Source organism: Monodon monoceros, unplaced genomic scaffold, assembly GCF_005190385.1.
Source record: "Monodon monoceros isolate NGI ecotype Baffin Bay Population unplaced genomic scaffold, NGI_Narwhal_1 Super_Scaffold_21, whole genome shotgun sequence".
Taxonomy (NCBI): domain Eukaryota; kingdom Metazoa; phylum Chordata; class Mammalia; order Artiodactyla; family Monodontidae; genus Monodon; species Monodon monoceros.
Window position 1 is genome coordinate 12,488,696 of NW_021703778.1, and position 16,046 is coordinate 12,504,741.

General features: G+C 37.5%; 1 protein-coding gene across 3 annotated transcripts in view; it reads right to left on the reverse strand.

Moving 5' to 3' along the window:
• Positions 1-16,046, reverse strand: part of ARMC3 (armadillo repeat containing 3) — a 94,842-nt gene that overhangs the window by 3,622 nt on the left and 75,174 nt on the right. For all 3 annotated transcript variants that reach the window (XM_029238427.1, XM_029238428.1, XM_029238426.1), the window contains 2 exons: positions 2,719-2,919; positions 728-890 (listed from right to left, as the gene is read on the reverse strand). In XM_029238427.1, coding sequence (XP_029094260.1) covers positions 728-890; positions 2,719-2,919 — 364 coding nt within the window. The remainder of the gene's footprint in view (positions 1-727; positions 891-2,718; positions 2,920-16,046) is intronic.

Genomic DNA, 16,046 nt, shown 5'->3' on the forward strand with positions numbered 1-16,046 from the left:
GGCCACATATCACTTCCTCCCTTGAAACTTTCCCTGACGTCACCTGAGAACCTGCAAGTCTGGCTTAGGTCCCCCTTGAATGCAGAGACTGTCACTTTATTTATTTATTTTTTAAATTTAAAAAAAAAAAAATTTATTTATTTATTTATTTTTGGCTGCCTTGGGTTGTCTTCATAGTGGTGCGTGGGCTTCTCACTGCGGTGGCTTCTCTTGTTGCAGAGCAGGGTCTCTGGGTGCGTGGGCTTCAGTAGCTGTGGTGCATGGGCTTCAATAGTTGTGGCACTTGGGCTCAGTAGTTGTGGCTCGTGGGCTCTAGAGCGCAGGCTCGGTAGTTGTGGCACACAGGCTTAGTTGCTCTGGGGCATGTGGGATCTTCCCAGACCAGGGCTCGAACCCGTGTCCCCTGCATTGGCAGGCAGATTCTTAACCACTGCACCACCAGGGAAGTCCCGAGACTGTCATTTTAGTATCCGTATATTCCCAGACCTTGGAAGAGGCCCTGGCCTAGAGTAGGTGTATGATAAATGTTGAATGAATATGTTTCCAATAGTCTGGTGAATATACGTGTGTGTATGTATATATACACATACATATACATGCCAAATATAAGTACATCTAAATGATAGGATTAATATCATCCAGTTAATTGTTAGCAACTGGCTTACTCCACAATGACACAGACAAAACATTTTTACCTAGTGGGAAATGAGCAAAACATCTTAAATACCTTGAAAAGCAAAGCTCGATGGTAGAAGATTCCTTTTTTGATCAGTCCAATTGGTACAACATTGGATTTAAGTTGAAACTTTAGTTCACTTATATGAAGTTCCCAGCTGAAATCATGTAGTTTTTCTTTTGGAATTTTACCACCCATTTTTTCTGCCACGTACCTGTGTCAATTACAGTGAGATTTAATCAATCAAGTTTAATATCTCACTTTGGATGCTTTGAGTATAAATATCTGTGTAGTTATACTTGTAAAAGATACTTTCCGTCTGATTTTTGTTTGCTTTACTTTAAAAAATGTATTTACTATAAGTTAACATTATGCTTACTATATTTAAACTATCTTACATAAACTGAAATTCTAACATTTCATTCAGCAGGAAGAAGGAAATGAATGCTAATTTTCCCAATATGTATAGCAAGATACAAATCAATATCACACTACATTTGTATCAACACAGTTTTTAAATGTTATCTTAATCTTGGAAAGTATTTTCAAATGTTTGAATCTGAAATCCAAGGCATTGTCTTGACATGTGGTCCTTCTTTTAAGGAATTTAAACTCAGAGACAAAGACAAACATATAGGACCATTGTGAACTCTGAGGTTCACAAATCTTTTCAAGTTTTATCATCCTTTTCTTTTAAATTTTATCATTTTTTTTTAATTTAGAGAAAGACATGGCATTTACGTAACACTGAGGTTAGAGGAGACAGGAAGAGGCAAAAAAGAAAAATTACTAACAGTTAGGCTCCTCGGAGGTGAGGTGCAGGGGTGTACTTTGCCTGTGAGTTTCTCCTAAGATTAGGCTCTCACTGAAGATGTCAGTAAGCACACCTGCAAAAATCCTCTGTCAGCTGAGGCTGCTACATCATGGAGTAAAGGCAGGATTGCCCATTGTAAAGAAAGAATTTCCTCTTGCTGTACGTGGAACCAAGTGAAGAAGAACAATGGTGAAAACCAAGAGAAAGGATTAGGCAGAAAACTGACCCTCAGTGCCAGCCAGATGTCCTGTAACAGCCTCTAGGAGCCAAAGGCATGGGGACACATCTCTGTATTGCTCTCTTGGTGTGGGTTCAGGTTAAGAAAACAATTATTTGGAAATGATGAGAACTATTTCTGATAGGAACAAAGCATGAGGAAATTTGACAAGTGTTGAAATGAGCTAAGTCAGAGTTCTGCTTGAGTCATCATTTCTCAAGGACACCAAGGAAAACTTCGGTAGCCAAAAACGCTCTCTTCCAGAGTCACCTGACAAGAAGTCAGTGACCCGGCGGCTGTGTTTCTTGCAGTTGTCACATCCAGGTTTGGTGCCTGCAATTCACTTCTATTTGGAGAAGGTACAAGCTCCCACGGAGATTGCAGCTGTTGCACAAGCCAGGAGCTCACGACTGGCTGGTGTCCGTCATGAAGGCGAGCCTCCCTTTCTAGAGATTTCCTGTCAGTCATAAAGTCAGGTTCTCAGCCTTCTCTTAGCGGAATCAGATTAAATGCTCTCATTTAGGAGGCGACCTCACTTAGCTTATACAGCATGCCGAACCATCTCTTAGAATACCCACAATCCCACTTTGGAGCAACATGAAACACAAAATATCAGACATATAACATAAAAATAAGGGATGGCTATTTGTATTAGAAAACAACTTGTGAGTTGACAAATAATTCAAATTAGGATTCCTTCATTCATAACTTCTTTAGGATCACCCTGAAAGATGCTTTTCCTGGTTTAGCTGGAGAAAATGACCTAGGCGTTTTTCTTTAAGTAATTTCCAGCTCCTAGCTCTGATTCTTGGCAGAAATATGATCTAAAATAGAAATGGAGGATTTATATCCAATTCATTGTGTTTCTGCTTCAGAATCAGAAGCAGAGTGCTATACAAGTTTGGTTTTATTATGGTGTAGTTGTTTGAAAATTGGCTAAAAAGTGCAAATCAGTAACATCAAAAACATTTTTCAGAAATTGAAAATGTGTATGTATATATAGACACTTACTTTGCAAGAACCTCAACCTGTTCCTTTATACTGGTGATGGGAAGTATGGATCTGGTCACTTCATACACATAAACACAGAAGTCAGGATCAGAGGGAGGGAGCCATTCTTTATCAGGACTTCCTTCTCCAGTCAGTTTTGGTGCTACTGCAACCTCTTCCTCCTCCTTCACTTTTTCCTCTTCTTTTTTTACTCTGCCTTTCCTTAGAGAGTAAACAATAGCAATCAATATCACAGAGTGAATAAGCACTAACTGTGCTCTGAGTTGATCTGAAGAGCATTGCAGAAATACAGTATTTTATATATACCTCAGCAACAATACCATACAGAGTTTTCAAATTTTCCACGACGAAGATAGAGCTTTATAGTCTCTACATTTTGCCGGAGAAATTATTTTTCAAGAGATTACTACACGACTGATATATATTATGAAAATCATTGCTTTTCTGTACCATTGCTTATCAAGATATTTGGTACATTGTAGGTATGTAATAAATATTTATGGAATTGGGAAAAAATAGGTTGCCTCCTCAGAGAGTCTATGCCAGTCTTATATCATCTCTTGCTTCAGTTGAGACCTTCTGCAAGAAGAATTTGGATCCCACTTTTAAGAACAATTATCCAAAACATGGAAAAAGACAAAAACAAAATAAGGATGGCATGGAATTTCCATGTCATGCAGGGGCAAAGATTCATGCAAAGTTTATCTAGGGAAACGTATTTAGTTCTGTACTTAGGGAAAATAGAATGTACTTAGTAAACAGTAAAGATACTGTTTAATTAAAAGATACTCTTAATGAAAAGTTCCAGACTTAGAGAAGTTACTAGTTAACATATAGATTTTTGTTTAGTAGAGAGGCAAATTATTTCTGTTCAATGGAAAAGATACTCCCAAAGGTTAAAATCTTTTTCTAACATTCCTTAATTAAATTGGATATAAATGCATATATTCTCAAATGATCTTTGAACCAGTATTAATATCTTACTAATTCTCTCATGAGTGGAACAAAACAATGACAGGGGTTCTCATTCCAGGTAACAGGGAGTAAGCACACTTCACCCTGTGTCTCCTACTGAATACAGTCATAAAACCTGGACAGGGTGCATGCAATAGCTATTTGAAAACTCTGAAAAATAATGCACAGCAGGAAGATCAGAGAAGACTCACATTTGAATGACTACGGAACTGACGGTGAGCTTATATTTTAATTTTCCTCCACTATTCTCCAAGCAGAACTAAACATAGTCCCAAGTCTGGAAGTGGGCATCAGCACAGAGAGAGCCCAAGGAGAAGCCCGATTGAGAAACAGGAAAGAGACACAGTGGAGGAAAACCCTTTTTTTGATTTTTTTTTCTTATTTTTATCCATTATCTTGTACCCCATCTTCTAAGGAAGCTTGTGACGGTGGTGGCAGCGGTGACATTAAGGTCCCTAAGAGTCTAAAACTGCCTTATACTTGCTCAGTTCTCCTGCTGTTTGGCTGTGGACATGGATGATGCAGTCATGGCAAGAGTGTAGCAGCGCAGGGTAAATAAAGGGTTTTTTGGCTTGAGGACCAAAAGGGAAGCTCCAAGGAACCAAAAAAGACAAGGGAGATCATGGATAGGGAGGAGCTCAGGAAAGCAACCCTATAAAATTGTTTATATATTCCTAGGCTTACTTCCAAGCTGTGTGTGCATAGTTCTGATCCTAAATGGCACATACGTAGATTTTGAAGATGGAACTATGGTATAAACTACCGCCCAAGTCCCATACTGGACACTATTTGGTACACGTGCAGGGCTGATCCAAATAGCACCACAAAGCCTTTGAAAATGGGACTAATGGTGGAATGACAACCCACAAAACACTGGTTGAAATTTGAAGACTGAAAGCATCTGGGCCAATTGACTGCTAAAACACACACACAAAAGAAACATTCTTCTTAGCATAAGTGTAAGACCCATAAATAAGAACTGAAGGACTCATAACATAATATCACAATCTATATAATTACTCAACATATGAAGAACCAGGAAAATCTCACCTTGTATGGGAAAAGACAATCAAAACACATCAGTGCTGAGATGACTCAGCTGTAAACTGTTCCAACAAGTAGGTCAAACACTCTTGAAATGACCAGGGAGTTAGAAAGTCTTAGAAAGAAATAGAAGATAAAAAAATAGAATTTGCAGCTGAAAAATACAATAACCAAAACTTAAAAAACACAATTCCCTGAATAGGTTTAATAGCAGAATGGAGATAACAGAAGAAACAGTCTATGAACTTGAAGATGAATCAATAAAAATGATCCAATCTGGACAGCAAAAGATTGAAAAAGCAACTGACAGAGTCTCAGGGACTTGTGGTGCAATAAATAAGAGCTAATATTGGTGTCATCGTAGACTCAGAAGAAGAGGAGAAAGAATGAAGCACAGAAAAAAAAATTGAATAAATTAAGGCTGAAATGGTTTCCTCAATTTGGTTAAAGACATAAATCTACATAGTCTAGAATTTCAGGGACTTCCCTGGTGGCACAGTGGTTAAGAATCTTTCCCGGCCCGTGCACCAAAAAAAATAAAAAGAATCTGCCTGCTAACGCAGGGGACACAGATTCGAGCCCTGGTCCGGGAAGATCCCACATGGCGCGGAGCAACTAAGCCCGTGCACCACAACTACTGAGCCTGTGCTCTAGAGCCCTTGAGCCACAACTACTGAGTCCATGTGCCACAACTACTGAAGCCTGCATGCCTAGAGCCCATGCTCTGCAACAACAGAAGCCACTGCAAGAAGCCCACACACTGCAACGAAGACTAGCCCCCGCTCACTGCAACTAGAGAAAGCCAACGTGCAGCAACGAAGACCCAACACAGCCAAAAATAAATAAATAAATAAATATTTATTAAAAAAAAGAAAAAGAATTTCAGTGAGTGTCCATAAGGTACACCCAAAGAAATCCACTCCAGACATGTTGAAATCAAATTATTGAAAACTAAAGACAAAGCAGATGATGTGATTGCCTATGTAGAAAATCCCAAGGAATCTACTGAAAAAACTCCCAGAACTAAGAATTGAGTTCATCAAGATCTGAAGATATAAGAACAACATACAAAATCAATTATGTTTCTATATAGTTACAATGAACAGGTGGAAACCAAAATTAAAAACCAAAAAAAAATTTGGAGCATTTACAATTATGCCAAGAAAATTAAATCCTTAGGTATAAGCTTCTAAAAAACATGTGTAGGATTTGTGTGCTGAATATTAAAAAGTGCTGTCAAAAGCAATCAAAGAAGGCGTAAATACATGATGAGACATCCTGTGTCCATAGATTTAAAGATGCAACATATTAAAGATGTAATTCTCCCCAAATGATCTCTAGGTTTAACGTAATTCCTATCAAAATCCAAGCAAAGTTTTTTTGTAGAATACAATATCTTATTCTAAGATTTATATGGAAAGGCACAGGTGCTAGAATAGCTAAATCAAACTTGACAAAGGAGGATAAAGTGGGAAGAATCACTTTGCTTGATATCAGATCTTACTGTGTAGCTACAGTAATCCAGATGGAATGATACTGGTGGAGGGACAGACACACAGATTAATGTAACAGAAGACCCAGACCCACACAAATATGCTCAATTATTTTTAACAAAGGTGCAAAAGCAATTCAATGGGAGAAGTATAGACTTTTCAACAAATGGTGCTGAGCAGTTAGACATGAATGATCCTTGTGGTGATAGAACTATTATCTTAACATGAACCTACCCATGTGAGAAAATTGTATAGAAGTTAATACACACACAAACACACACACGTAGGAGTAAAACTGGGGGAACCTGAATAAAATCATTGGATTGTATTTGTCATTATCCTGGTTGTGATATTGTACTATAGTTTTGAAAATGTTATCATTGGGGGAAACTGGGTTAGGGGTATATGGGCTCACTCTGTTATTTCTTACAATAGCATGTGAATTTACAATTATATCATAATATTTTCAATTAAAAAATCCATTGACCATGCTTCTGTCATCTATTATTGGACTCTATTCTGTTCATTCATGTCCCGGTCTATCCCTTCATCAATACCAAACTATTTTGGTTACTGTAGCTTTACAGTAAGTCATAAAATCAGGTAGAATGATTCAATTTTATTCTTTTTCAAAATGATTTTTCACTATTATAATTTATTTACCTTTCCATAAAAGTTTTAGAATTAGCATATCGCTAATCTACCAAAAATGCTGCTGGAATTTTGATAGAATTGTATCAAATCTAGACCGACTCAGGGAAAACTGACATTTTCACTATGTTGAGTTTTCCAACACATGAACATGGTATATCCCTTCACATATTTAGTGATTCTTTGATTTCCTTTGTGTTTTACAGTTCTCAATATATAAGTTCTATACATGTTTTGTTTCATTTTCTCTTTCACTTTAATTTCATATTTCATTTTTCAGCCCTATTAAAAGTTTTTGGTTTTCAATTTTTCATTGCTGGTATATAAAAATATAATTGATTTTTCTGTGTTGAACTTATATCCTGACATGTTGCTAAACTCACCTATTAGTTCTAAGAGTTTTGTTTGTTTTTAAGTGGATTCCTTAAGGATTTTCTATTTAGACAATCATGTTGTCTGCAAATAGGAACAATTTTTCTCTCCTCACTTGTCTTGTTCATGATCTTTGCAGGAAAGCATCCAGTCTTTCACCATTAAGTATGGTAATTTTTGTGGATGCCTTTTATCAGGCTGAGGAAGTTCCCTTATATTCTTCCTATTTTGCTGACAGTTTTATTTTTTATCATGAATAGATGTTGAATTTTGTCAACTGATTTTCTGCATCAATTAATATGATTATGTGCTTTTTCTTCTTTATACTGTTAATATGGATTACATTGATTGATTTTCAAATATTGAACCAGCCTTGCATTCCTGGGATAAACTCCTCTGAGATGAATTATTTATTCTCTTTATATATTGCTTTGATGTGCTAATATTTCAGAAAGGTTTTTTTTCATCTATGTTCATGATGGATTTTTTTTTTTTCATGATGGATTTTGAGCTGTAATTTTCTTATAATGTCCTTTTCTGGTATTGACATTAGGATAATGCTGGTATCATAACATGAGTTGGGAAACATTCTCTTTTCTATTTTCTTGAAAAGATTGTTCAGAGTTGGTGTTAATTCTAGAAATATTTGGCAGAATTCACTAATGAAATCATCTGGGGTCAGGAGATTTCTCTTTTGGAAGGGTTTTATGAAATCAACTTCTTTAATAGTTAAATGATGATTTTGGCATCTGTTCCATCTTTGGTGAGTTTTGATAGTTTGCAGTTTTTGATGAATTGGTCCATTTCATTTAAGGTGCTGAATTAAAGTTCTCATAGTACTGTTGACATAGTTATTGACATTTTTAAAGAACCAGCTTTTGATTTCATTGACTTTCTCTGCTGTTTTTCTGTTTTAAATTTCATTGATTTCTGTTTTTATTATTTTCTTCCTTCTAATTTTATTAAGTTTATTTTTATAGATTCTTGAGGTTAGATTATTGATTTATGACCTCTCTATCTAATACATTTTAGTAAAATAAATCTCCCTCTCAGCATTGCTTTGGCTGCATCCCACAAATTTTGAGAGTTGTATTTTCATTTTCATTCAGTTCTTTGTATATTTTAAGTCCTTTGAGGCTTCCTTTTGTCCCAGAGATTATTTAGAAGTGTATTATTCAATTTCCATACGCTTAAAGATTTTCTTCTTGTCTTTCTGTCATTAATTTCTAGTTTGATTCTGTTATGGTCAGAGAATATAACCTGTATGATTTCAATTATTTTAAATTTGCTGAGCCTTGTTTTATGACCCAGGGTATTGTAAATGTTCCAGGTGCAGCTGAAAAAAATGTGTATTCTGTTGCTGGTGATGGAATGTTCCATAATATGTCAATTAAATCCTATTTATTTCTGTTGTTGTTCAACTCGTTTATATCCTTGCTGATTTTAGGTCAAGTAGTTGTATCAGTTGCTTGGAGGGGCATGTCGAAGTCCCCAGCTATAATTTTGGATTTCTCTATTTCTCCTTTCTGCTCTATCAGTTTTTGCCTCATGTATTTTGAGGCTCTGTTGTTTGGTGCATATACATTGGATCATTATATCTTCTTCATGGATTGATTCATTTTATCATATGTAATGTCCCTCTTTGTCTCTAGAATTTTTCTTTGCTCTGAAGTCTACCTTAATACATATTTAAAAAACCATTCCTGTTTTTAAAAAAATTAATGTTTACATGGTATCTTCTTCCATCCTTTCATTTTCAACCCACCTATATCAATACATTTGAGTTTCTTTAAACAGCATATAGTTGAATCATAACTTTTTAATCCACTCTGCCAATCTCTGCCTTTTGATTGGCTCTTTTCCTTTGTTTTTCTTTTCTTGCCTTCCTGTGGGTTACTTGAACATTTTTTATTTATCCATCTTGATTTATTTACATTGCTTTTGAGTGTAGCTCTTTGTATTGGTTTGTAGTGGTTACTGTAGGTATTATAATATACATATATTGCTTATCACAGTCTGCTGGTATCCACGTTTTACCACTTTGAGGGAAATATGGAAACCTCACACCCATGGAGGTCTCTTTACTGTCTCCAGTTTTAAATACCATCGTCTTGAGTGTCAGATGTTTTTATAATTTTTGTTTCAATCATCAAATATGATGTATAAAGCTCATGAGGAAATAGTCTATTGTATATACCCATATTTCAGCTCTTCCTTTCTTCCTGATCCTTCCAGATTCTTTCATTATTTTCTTTTTGTTGGAAGAACTTCCTTTAGCTAGCCAATCTGTAAGGGTAGGCCAGCTAGCAGTAAATTTTTTTCCCTCATCTGGGAATGTTTTTATTTCTCCCTCTTTATTGCTGAAGGATAGATTCATCAGATAGAGAACACATGGTTGATTCTTTTAGCACTTGAAAAATGGTGTGCCATTTCCTTCTGGTCTGAGAGAAATCTACTATCATTCAAATTGGTGTTTCCCTATAGGTAATTGGAATTTACACCTTTATGAAGTCTGGATCCCATGACTCAGGTGGGCTTTCTTGGGTGGAGCAATCTCTTACGAGAAGCATCCTATGCTATGCTAGCAGAGACAGAGGGAGGACTAGGAAGCCTGTGTGTGACTTCTTTCAGCCTTTTCTTATGTGTATCTTTTGCCTGCTGATCTTGCATTGTATCTTTTGCTATAATAAATCTTAGCTGTGATTATGTATTTGAAAGCCCCAAAATGGAACTAGGCTGGTGTAGGCAGGTAAATCTCCTAAATTATATATTTACAAGTATGGAGCATTCTGTTCCACTAGCAGTAAATTAGGGGTGGGAATTATCTTTAAGTATTATTTGAAGCATGGTGTGGGAGGAGGATCAACTAAAGTCCATTTGAGTTTTCCCTTTAATTTAGAGAAAAAAATACAAAAATAATCCAATCAGCTGCTATTGGAGAATTACACAAAACTCTATAATCATAACAAATACTAAAAAAAAAAGTTTTATATTTTCTAATCCAATATTCTATTTACTACAGCCAAGGAAAGAGTCTAATCATGCATTAAATACACTAATGATATATTGTGATAAAATCTCCAAGCAAAAATGACTACTTTCCAGCTATATCATCTTAACCCTTTTCCTTTTTTGTAAGATAAATAAACTGAACACCTTACAATGCATAGTCAGATGTTAGTAAATTAGGAACTAATCCTGGGAAGGTCAATTAGAATGGCAAGAAAGCATAAATAGGTTTACCTGTTTTCTAAAATTACAGGGTAGCTTTGTAAGATTGGAGATCTCGACCCTGTAATTACTCAGAGCCACCTATGAAACAAAGCAGGTGTAGTTCTGCCTGAGCATGCTGCCTGAAGTGAGAAGAATCATTTGGTGTGAGAAGATGACGTCCAGTACCCTGGGCTAAGCGCATCAGAGAGGGAAACTGACTGAGTGATTAAAAAGAGATAATTTATGGGAACCCCTGAATTGTAATTTCCTGCTGCTATAAATAGAAGTATTTCACTTGGACTTCTTTCCCGTGAAGGCTGCCAAGTAGTGTAAATAAGGGCTTCAGTACTTAAATGAATTTCATTTCTAGATAAACATGGAAACAAGAGCTTGGAAATTACAAAATTAACTCCTGTAAAATTAATCTCCAGAAAGAACATCAATTTATGATTAAAGATATAAGAAATTCTAGCTTTCTTGCAGAAACTTTAGCAAAACTACCTCAGAGAACAGAGATTTACTGTGAGAACCCAAAACAATAAGGATATTTTCTATGTTCACAGGTAGATGAGTAGGTAGATAGGCAAGTAGAGAGAGATAATTGGCTCAAAATTGTGTATTGACATTATCAAAGTTTAACCACTTGCTCCTTCTTGATCCCATCAACTATTTTTTTAAATAAATTTATTTATTTATTTATGGCTGCATTGGTTGTTTGTTGCTGTGCACGGGCTTTCTCTAGTTGTGGTGAGCGGGGGCTACTCTTCGTTGCAGTGCACGGGCTTCTCGTTGTGGTGGCTTCTCTTTGTTGTGGAGCATGGGCTCTAGGCCCGTGGGCTTCAGTAGTTGTGGCTCACAGGCTCTGGAGTGCAGGCTCAGTAGTTGTGGTGCATGGGCTTAGTTGCTTCACGGCATGTGGGATCTTCCCGGACCAGGGCTCAAACCCATGTCCCCTGCATTGGCAGGCAGATTCTTAACCACTGCACCACCAGGGAAGTGCCAACTATTTGAATATATAAATTATAGGGCAGAGCTGGTGGGAGAGATGTAAGTCATGAATCCGGCCCACTTGTTTCAATTTAGGTGAGAAGATTTTGGTATGTGAAAAATAATCACAATACCATGTAGCATTCAATAAATTCCACAAGGAATAAAAATTAGAAACTCAAGCAGTTCAACACTGAACAAAATCTATTCCAGTTAGGTGTCCTGTTCTACCCAATCTATTCCAAAAGGATGAGAAGGGAGTATTGTACAAAGTGGAGATATGATTTATTCTGGTCTTAGGAAGGTACATCGTGTGTGTGTGTGTGTGTGTGTGTGTGTGTGTGTGTGTGTGATGTGTGATGTGTGTGTGTGTCTGTAGTTTATTTTGTTTGTTCCACTAGGATGTAAGTTCTATTAGGGCAGAGGTATTTGTTCACTGCTATACTTCCAATACTAGAATAATTCCTGGCATCTAAGTGCTCAGTAAATATTTGTTGAATGAATGAATAAATTCAAGAAAAGAAGGTCAGAAGGTATTTAAATGTTACCAAGAGACAATATGTGTTTTTGGAAGACTTTTGAAGTCAAGATTTAAGGGAAGGGAAAAAAAAAAGGTAAGGTATGGGTAAAAAGAGGGTTTGAGAGAAATTCTTTTATTTTTTAAATTTTAATTAAAAATTTAAATAGAGGTATAATTAACATGTAACATTATATTGGTTTCAGGTGTACAACACAATGATTCGATATTTCTATACATTGTGAAAGGATCGCCAGAGTAAGTCTAGTTACCATCCGTCACCATACAAAGTGAACTTTTAGGATTCACTCTCTTGGCAACATTTAAATATGCTCTATATTATTGACTGTAGTCACCATGCCGTACATTACATTCCCATGACTTTATTTTATAACTGGAAGTTTGACCTCTTGACCCCCTTCAGCCATTTCGCCCACTCAACCCCCCTTCCCTCTGGCAACTACCATTCTATTCTCTTTATCTATGATTTTGTTTTGTTTGTTCATTTGTTTTGTTTTTTAGATTCCACATATAAGTGAAATTGTACAATATTTGTCTTTCTCTGTCTGATACTTTGCTTAGCATAATTCCTTCAAGGTCCATCCATGTTGTCTCAGATGGCAAGATTTCATTCTTTTTTATGGCTGGTGGTATTCTATCGTATACATATACCACTTCTTCTTTATCCAGTCATCCATTGATGGACACTTAGGTTGTTTCCATATCTTGGCTGTGTTAAATAATGCTGCAATGAATGTGGGGGTGTAGAAAATTTTCAAATTAGTGCTTTCATTTTCATCAGATAAATACCCAGAGGGGGAATTGCTGGATCATTTTAAGTTTTAATTTTTTGAGGAACCTCCATACTGTTTTCCATAAAGCCTGCACCAATTTACATTCCCATCGACAGTGCACGAGGGTTCTCTTTTCTCCATATGCTGGCCGACACTTGCTATCTCTTGTCTTCCTGATAGCCAATTTACCAGGTGTGAGGTGATATCTCATTGTGGTATTGATTTGCATTTCCCTGATGATTAGTGATCTTGAGCATCTTTTTATGTGCCTGTTAGCCATCTGCATGTCTTTTTTTGAAAAAATGTCTATTCAGATCCTCTGCCCTTTAAAAATCAGATTGCTTTGTTTTGCTACTGAGTTTTATGAATTCTTATATTTTGGATATTAACCTTTTATTGGATATATGATTTGCAAATATTTTCTCCCATTCAGTAGGTTGTCTTTTCATTTTGTTGGTGGTTTCCTTTGCTGTGCAGAAGCTTTTTAGTTTGATGTAGTCCCAGTTATTTATTTTTTGCTTTTGTTGTCTTTGCTTTTGGAGTCAGATCCAAAAATCAATTGCCAAGACTGAAGTAAACAGCTTATCATCTAAGTTTTCTTCTAGGAGTTTTATGGCTTCAGGTCTCACATTTTGAGTTAATTTTTGTTTATGGTATAAGATAGTGGTCTAGTTTCATTCTTAACGCATGTGGCTGTCCAGTTTTCTGAGGAAAATCATTTTAAAAACAAAAATGTTTTAGGAAGTCATTGTGATGGGATCAAGATGACCTAAGTAGCAGAAATGTTAAAGTATATGTTGTAAAGATCTAAAAGTCTCCAAAGATGAACAGACTAGAAGGATATGTATTTCATATCCTCCTATTTGGGGACAGAAAAACACACTTTTAAGTGTGTGTAATAAACTCATGTGCAATCAACTTAAATATTTATGAAAACTAGTCTCAATAAAAAATATGGTATAGATAGACCTTGTAATTCCTTTCATGAATGGGTATAGTAAGTGTTTATTGTAAGGAGAATGGTCTTTACAAGGAAAAGCTTTAGAGAGCATTACACATGTTGGTTTCTGTGAAGCCTAGGGAAGTATCAAGAAGGTGTCTGGATAAACAAAATATAAATTAATCACCTCTCCTTTGAGTGCTATGCCATAAAAGAAAGTGCAGTTAAAACCTTAGAAAACAGAAATAAGATGGTGGCTGGTCACCTAATGAGAGCCTGTTGCTCAATGATTTTAATTTACATGGTATATGGTAATAATATTCATCAGGAAAAAGAAGTCCGCACTTTCACTTTCCTTGTCTGGTACCTCACACACAGCTGACTGACTTGTCTCCCATCTCTCCTCTCCCTTTCAAAAATTCAGCTGCTTTGTGGTTCTAGATGTCTCATTATTCTTTGTCAGTATTGCTCAGTATCTTTTTGGTCAACATTAAACATTCTCCGTGACATTTTCAGATGAATAGAGTTAAAATATTTTACTCTATGTCCAGGGGTCTCTAACAGCCACAAGACAAGAAAGGTTGACCAAAAGATAAACAACAGGACAACGAGATTATGACCAATCTATCCCCCAGTGGACCAAGGGCTGAGAAGGGGAAAGAGCCTGGACACACTGATCACTTAAATAAGCCAGGTGGATTCTTCCCGAGGAAGCTGAGGAGTTCAGGAGACCACATGGAGACACCTGCCTCGGAGCCAGCCTTGTCCTGTCAAGCATGTGAAGATAAGATGGTCTCCCCCACAAATACACACAAGAGACGCAGATTGTACTTGATTATTGTTGGGCTTTAGAAGTGAAAGACTGCCTTGGAATTGGGCCCAGATTTGGTCCCATGGCAAGTCAAAGTCACATATAAGCTACAGTTATGGGTGAGGCGGCAACCAAAAGGAAGTCAAGGAAGGTAACAAAGCAATTGTAAACAGACACTGTGCAGGTGGAGAGAGCAAAAGAGAGAGGGAGAGAGACAAGCAGACTAACGGTTTATCTACTTTACTCCCAGCTCCTGTCGTGCGCTGGATTCTGGGGATTCTTCTGCATCCCTGCAAGGCTGGAGTGGGTTTGGGCTCCCTGCAACTGTTTCATCCAATAGTACTAACATTTGTTGAATGTTTACTCTGGGCCAGGCCCTGCTCTAAGCCCTTTTCATTCATTAACTTATTTAATCTTCTCAAGACACTGTGAGGAACAGACTACAGGTTTTTTGTTTGTTTGTTTTTTTGTGGTACGCGGGCCTCTCACTGTTGCGGCCTCTCCCGTTGCGGAGCACAGGCTCCGGACGCGCAGGCTCAGCGGCCATGGCTCACGGGCCCAGCCGCTCCGCGGCATGTGGGATCTTCCCGGACCAGGGCACGAACCCGTGTCCCCTGCATCGGCAGGCGGACTCTCAACCACTGCGCCACCAGGGAAGCCCCAAACTACAGTTTTGTTTTGTTTTGCATTTTACCGATAAGTGAACTCAGCCAAAGAGAAGGTAACCTATTTGCTCAAGAGACACAGTTTTTAAGTGTGGATCTTGTTGAAAAGAACCTTTTCCTGCAAAAAGTTGAGATTTCTATTCTCTTGAATAAACACAAATGCCTTATGTATGCCAGCCAAGCGCTGTGCTAAATGCTGGCGATGAAAAGAGAAATTATTCGAGTCCGAACATGTTCTTGTGCTCAAGGCACTCTCAGTCCAGGGGAGGAGAAACAAGAGAAGCCAAGTGAGGAGAGGAAGGGAAGGGAAGAGGTGAGGAGGGGCAGGAGGGCAGAGAGGATGAGGGATGATCAGAAGCAGAGATCAGAACAGTGAGCACCAGAGACTGACAGGAGAAAATAAAGTCAGAAATAGAACATACACAGCTCCGAGGTCTGCGGAGGAGGGCAGACCACTCCTTAGGAGACCTTAGGAGACAGTCTCGGTTTAGAAGGTAGATGCTCAATTATATACATGTGTGCCAAATAGCCTCCAGCACCCCAGTGTTTTTCAAGGGCTTAAGTCAACAATAATTGACAGGTCATGGAGTGGGTGGGGCAGGAGGTCTGAGTGGTTTTTTGAAGAATCCGGGAAAGCGCTGACAAGAGAAAGAATATTTTTAAAAATATGTAAACATGTAGACAGTGTTTTAAAATATGCCAGGCCTAAAAAGCGTGGAACCACATTATAATGGTTCCAGCCAAATTCAGAATGTGGTCCCGTTTCCCTTTCCTCTTCTCATTGCTTCCTGAGGGTCAGGGGCTTCCGTGGGCAAGACGGGGAGGGGGTGTGGAAGAAGGGGCAGGGGCGAGGGGGGCTTACAGTG